Raw genomic sequence first — 6,220 nt, 5'->3', positions numbered from 1 at the left:
GGTCGCTCGTTGAAAGGTTAAAGGTCGCTCGTTAAAAGGTTAAAGGTCGCTCGTTGAAAGGTTAAAGGTCGCTCGTTGAAAGGTTAAAGGTCGCTTTTGTCTACTTAGCCTCAGTATCAACCTAAACATTTAGCTTGAAACACTTAGTTACCCAGCTAAAGGTTTAGTTTACAGACTTCGTCATCATCTTCATCACTCTGAAGCTTCCCGTCGGATTCCTCTGCTCCTTCCTGGTAGTTTGTTTGTTTCTCACGTCATTAAAAGTTTATTTCGTGGTAAAAATTCCACTTTTCCTTGAGCTCCTCATTAAATCTGCATCTTTAACACGTTTCTGTGGCAGCAACGACTTTAATGAATAAATTAAAGCAAAAAGCTCGAGGAAGACGAGGAGGAGGAAGATCGGCTCCATGTAAATAAAAATGAACCAGAAGGAGAAAATTAGTGCTGGAACTTTTTAATTGAGGGTCAGAAAGTATTTATTCACAAACAATGAAATAATCGGTTCATTTCAGACCTTTTTGTTGGTGAATATTGTAATAAGTAGACATGAGCTGAACTCCAGATGTTTCTATCGCTTTAATTGGACGGAAGTTTTGTTCTAACGTTTCAGTTTTTCTGTTTCAGCGGCTAATTTTGGTCAGAACTAGCTTGGCCATCAGATGGAAACAGACGTACTCACCGTGTTTTTAAATATCACATTGATGAAAGCGTAAAAGCTGTAAATAACGTTTGTAGGATAACTTGCGGTAGTTTTTGGTTTTCCAGAAAAACGATAACGTGCTAAAGATGGAAATGTTAGCTGAAAAGTTCGAACGCTGCCATCTGCTGGCGGATCTGAGCCTCGCCAGCGACGCCACAGTCTCTGCTACATGCTAGCTACCGACCGCTACTTCCTGTTTGCAGCATCAACATCTGATGACATCACGCTAGCCTGGTTGATCCGTTCCACACAGGAAGTGGAAACACACCTAATTCATGTTTCCCTTCTTTTCAACGTGAGCTGAAAGCTAGCGTGGCGTTCGGATGGAAACATGGCAGCTGCTGCGGAGGAATGCTGATGTTTCCGTCTCCGGAACGCAGCGGCACCAGGAACGTCGGCTCAATCCCGACCTCAGGTTCTGATCTGGATCTGTAGGGAGATCTCCAAACCTTCAGAACAAACCCAAACCAGTGAACAGAACCAGAACTTTCGGTTCAGAGCTTCTTTCCTCCACCATTCACAGCTTGCTGAGAGCTAGCACTGCAGAATTTAGCGAGCAAACACCATCAGTTGAAGACGACTTCTGACCTCTGACCCTGCAGCTGAACTCAGCCTGAAGCTGAACCAACATGGAGTCCAAACATCTCAGCCAGAACCAGACAGGCAACGATTCTCAGCACAACACCCGCACATTGTTTACAGCAGCTCAGTCCGATAAAACCCGATCACATGAAACCCGATCCGATAAAACCCGATCCGATAAAACCCAATCACATGAAACCCGATCAAATGAAACCCGATCCGATAAAACCCGATCACATGAAACCCGATCCGATAAAACCCGATCACATGAAACCTGATCCGATAAAACCCGATCCAATGAAACCCGATCACATGAAACCCGATCGTATGAAACCCGATCCGATGAAACCCGATTCGGTGAAACCCGATCGTATGAAACCCGATCTGCTTGTCCTCCATGTGTGGAGCGGAAGCCGGGAGTTCTGAAGCGTCTGAGCGCGTTTGGCATCATTGACATCAGAGCAGCAGCAGAATCCAGACGGTAAATCTAAACACAATGGTAATGAACTGATGGCGCCAGGAGTCAGTGAACGCATCACATTTAACTAGCAGAATGAATGAAAACACAAAATCAGATTCATCACAAAATGGTGACAGAACAGCAGCAGCGCAGARGTTCTGGTTCTGGTTCTGCTGATATCAGCTCAGGATGAATCCTGACCTTAGTTTGGAAACCTGAACATTTGGAGTTGCTCCTGCCCCCCCAAAGCGTTTGTCCTACGGCGCCCCCTGGTAGGGCTACAGGGAACAGCCGTGATTTGGGTCATTCATAAATTGGAGAGAACGTGGCGGCTCATTTTTCAGTCATCGTGTTAATTTATCTATAAATGTCACAGATTTAAACTGAATATTTAAACTATTACATTTCTACCTAAATATTTGGCTAGCAAGCTAAATCTTTAGCTCCCCACCATTGTCTTCCTGCCAGCCGTGACCCCTCGGTGACCTTTCTGTTGTTTTCATGTTCAGGCGTTGGGTCTGTTCGGTTCTGATCCGGCCTCCCGTTTCCCTCCTGGTCTCTAACCGGGTCAGAACTTGGTTCTGTCTGAGGATCTGATGTCAGGGCGAGAAGCCGAAGCGGACCGGGACGTTTCGGACCCGTCAGAATCAGCTGGGAGTCCGGATCCACTGATCCAGGTCCGTGTTCAGGGCGTTCCCGTCAGGAAGCGAGTCCAGGACGTCTGAGCGCGCGGGGCGTCGCTCTGTAACCCGACCGTGACTCTGGACACGAGGGAGCAGAACCCCCCTCCCCAACATATTTCCTTTCCCAAACTGATTGTTCCTCAGAGCGGGGGGTGGCGGGGGGCAGATGGGGCGGTAGGAGGGTGGGGGGGGCATTGTTCTGCCCCGGCCCCTCCCAGGGGGAACCGGCGCCTCCAGGCAGCGGCTCACACATGGAGCTGTCTGGACCTGAACACTTCATTCTCTCTGTGTTGGGATAACGGCCCGGTTCCGGTCCAGAGCTGCTCTGATGGAACCGGCCCGGTTCCGGTCCAGATGTGCTCTGATGGAACCGGCCCGATTCTGGTCCAGAACATCCGACCAAGCCGATCCATCAGAACCATCACTCAGTCTGTTCAGTGCAGAGTGAAGATGGTTCTGACCCAGTAGAACATCCAGAACCTTCTGGGTCTCCCACTGGTGGAGGACTTCCTGGTTTCTGACCAATCAGAGAGCAGAAACATGCCCACTCTCTCTTCTCTGATTGGTTCTGAAGTAAGTGGACCTGGAGGTTCTGTTCAACCCGTCAGCTCTCCCAGTAAAGGTGGGAGTCACCATGGCAACCAGTAGCTGAGCACTGCCACTCAGCAGCTTCCTGTTTCAGACTGAAGGACGATACAGAACCGGCCCCTGATTCTGTTGGACCAGAACCGACCCGTCTGTTCTGGCGCTGCTCCAGAGTGGAGGACGGGCTCAGATAAGACGGCGCCGGTCCGGCTGAGTGTTCCTGTGCCAGGTTCTGAAGGCCCGACCCGGAAAGGGACGAGGCAGTACCGCTGCGTCTCCAATTGGACCTCAGAGTGACTCCATCCAACAGCAGCGAGGGAGCCTTCGCTCTCAGAGACCAGAACCGGGTCAGCAGAACCGGTGGGCCCTTGAGAAAAGCCCAGATGTTGGTTCTGATCTGGAGGCCGAAAGGAAAAGATCCACAGGGTGAGCTGGAGAACCGAGTCTGGTTCTGGTTCCTGGTTCTGGTTCCGGTCCCTGTCCTGGTTCCGGTCCCTGGTTCTATTCCTGGTCCTGGTTCTGGTTTCTGGTCCCTGGTTCTGGTCCCTGGTTTCTGGTTCTGGTTCTGGTTCTGGTCCTGGTTCCTGTCCCTGGTTCTGATCCCTGGTTTCTGGTTCTGGTTCTGGTCCTGGTCCCTGGTTTCTGGTCCTGGTTCTGGTTCCTGTCCCTGGTTCTGATCCCTGGTTTCTGGTTCTGGTCCTGGTCCCTGGTCCTTTTGGACCTTGCATGCAGCAGGACCTCCTCAGAATGAAGTTCTGCCCTCACTGCTGCAGAGGAAGTTCTGACCCATTTAGCCAGAACCGGTCCAGCAGGAAGCCGACTCTCCTGACCCGGAAGCAGCGTTAGCGTTGACGTTTGATCAGAACTTCCTTTCCGGACCGGTCCATGATGTTCTGTTCCTGCTGTCTGAACCTTCAGCTGCTGGTTCTGACCGTGCTTTGATTGGACCGGGGCCCGAACCCAGGAAAAGCAAACCCACAGTATTGGGTCTGCAGCGGAACCGCACCGCTCCGCTTCTTTGTCTCCGGTCCAACCCAGAAACAAAAGTTCTGCAGACCTGTAATCAGAGCCGTCTAATTTTAGGCTGCAGACGTTTTACTACAGATTCTGTTTCAGCCCAAACGGGCCGGCAGCAGAACCTCCTCCTGCCTGCGGTGCATTCTTGTGGCAGCAGAGCTGCAGCAGAAATAACTGCTGCCGCGGGCCGGGTCCAGAGGTTCTGGTTCTGAAAACACACCAACCAACACAACAAGCACCAGTGATGGTTCTGGTTCTGGTTCACACTGACCCACAGAACRAGCCTCAGTCCAAACAGGAAGCAGCATCACAGTCCTCTGGAGAAACATGGCTACTCGCATTAGCATTAGCATGCTAACCCCTCAGGCTGCATGTCTCTCAGATTTCCCATCAGCCACTTGGATTTCAGGATGATGGCCATTTTTCAAGATGGCCGCTGCTGTTGAGCCTTTCAAACCAATAATGTCCTCCATTTTGTTGACTGGCTGAACTTTGTCAGATGTTTTCAGGTCGACTCTGATTGGATAGAAAGTCACAAACAATCACAGTGACTTCCTGTTGGCGAGTCTCAGCAGCTGCAAGGCGATGAAGATGAGCGACTGATGAAGAGTCTGAGCTCAGAGTGAAGCTCAGGATGGGTTTTAGTAAAATATGGATTTATTTCAGCAGTATCTGCTCTCAGCCCCTCCCCCCCCTGTTTCTGCTGCGCCTCGTGTCTGGCTTCGTGTTTTTCTGCTGATTTATTCCCAGGAATCTTAAAATCCAGGTCATTATCAAAGCAGCAAGCCGAGTGATCCCAGCGGGAATCCCGCCGACTCTTCCAGCACTCATGATCACGTCTGCAGGAAGACCCGGTGCTTTAACTATGCTGCTCTGCAGGAGACAGACAGACAGAGAGAGGGGCTAACGTTAGCGCCACTGACCTGTTAGCTTTGCTGACCTGTTAGCTGCACTGACAGGTCAGCGAAGGTCAGTAATTTAATTACTGTACATGTAAACATTCCAGTGATTGATCACAAAGTCCTGAGGAGGAACCATTGTGTTTTGTTTCTGGTATGTCCATAAGTCTGACGCACGGAAACATCCACCAACGACCCGGTTTCTTGTCCACCTGTAAATCTGACGCTCTAGCTACATCCGCTAACAGCTATGAAGCCGCTTCTGTCGGCCTACTGGGGATTGATTTCTGCATCTAAGCGATCTGATTGGATGCTGGAAAAGATTTTTGTTGTGTTTAAGTTGTGCTAAGCTAGCGGTTCTCAACGTGGGCGGTACCGCCCCCCAGGGGGCGTTTAGAGGACAGCAGGGGGCGCTGGCGGACATTTTTACAAAAGGGGGGCGCTGGGATGCCTTTGGGGGGCGTTTGGTCGAAGGTAAACTTTACACCTTAAATCCACAACAATACCAGTTTAGACTTTGAGCAACTTGGTAAAACTGTATTGTGTAACATTAAATCATACTTGGCTGCAGCTGTATGATGGCAGCTCTTCTTCTATTCAGTGTTTGTAGCTTCATGGCTCCACATCAGTTCAGCGTTACACCAGCTGATGACGCTGCTGTGATTCACTTTGTATGGTATTTATGTAGCTACGTATGTTTAGGCAGTTCTGTGATCATGTCAAAGCAGCAACTTATATTAAAAAGTGTTTTATTTCCGTCTGAAAGCTGCCCGCTACCATGGAAGGACAACAGAAAATCGCTCTTATAAACATGTAATTATTAAAATCACGATACCCTCACTGTGTATCCCTCTGAAAAATGAACCCATTTAAATAAAGAAATCCCTCCATGGTGATTCCACGATAGAGAGCGTTCATTTTATAGCGTTAACACGGAGCTGTAAGTGGTCCGGTATGAAACGGGCTGATAGAACAACACAGCACTTTTAAATTTCAATAAGCAGAATGCAGAAATTGTTTCCGTTGTTTTAAAAGGTTTATGTCAGTCTGCCTTTTCCCCATCGATACGCTTCCCCACCGCCCTGCATCTTAGGGGTTAAAAAAAGACGTTCACATTGCGCAAAACTCTGAAACAGGAGAAGCGGGACATAAAACGGAGCGACGAACTAGATGTGAATTATGGCATAAAAACAGAGAATCTGACGCTGAACAGTGAAAAATCAACACATGATGTGAAACATGATGATTAGGCGGCGCAGCAGGTGATGAGTGAAGATTACTGATGGTCAATAAA

The 6,220-nt window shown here is 49.2% G+C and overlaps 1 protein-coding gene across 1 annotated transcript in view; it reads left to right on the top strand.

Annotated features, from left to right (window-relative positions):
• Window positions 1–6,220, top strand: part of LOC103469471 (CASK interacting protein 2) — a 54,752-nt gene that overhangs the window by 12,742 nt on the left and 35,790 nt on the right. The window contains exon 7 of the mRNA XM_008417166.2: window positions 2,333–2,419. Coding sequence (XP_008415388.2) covers window positions 2,333–2,419 — 87 coding nt within the window. The remainder of the gene's footprint in view (window positions 1–2,332; window positions 2,420–6,220) is intronic.

The sequence above is a fragment of the Poecilia reticulata genome, linkage group LG8, assembly GCF_000633615.1.
Source record: "Poecilia reticulata strain Guanapo linkage group LG8, Guppy_female_1.0+MT, whole genome shotgun sequence".
In the NCBI taxonomy this organism is placed as follows: Eukaryota; Metazoa; Chordata; class Actinopteri; order Cyprinodontiformes; family Poeciliidae; genus Poecilia; species Poecilia reticulata.
Note: the sequence above shows the minus strand (reverse complement) of the source record. Positions and strands in the feature narration are given on the sequence as shown.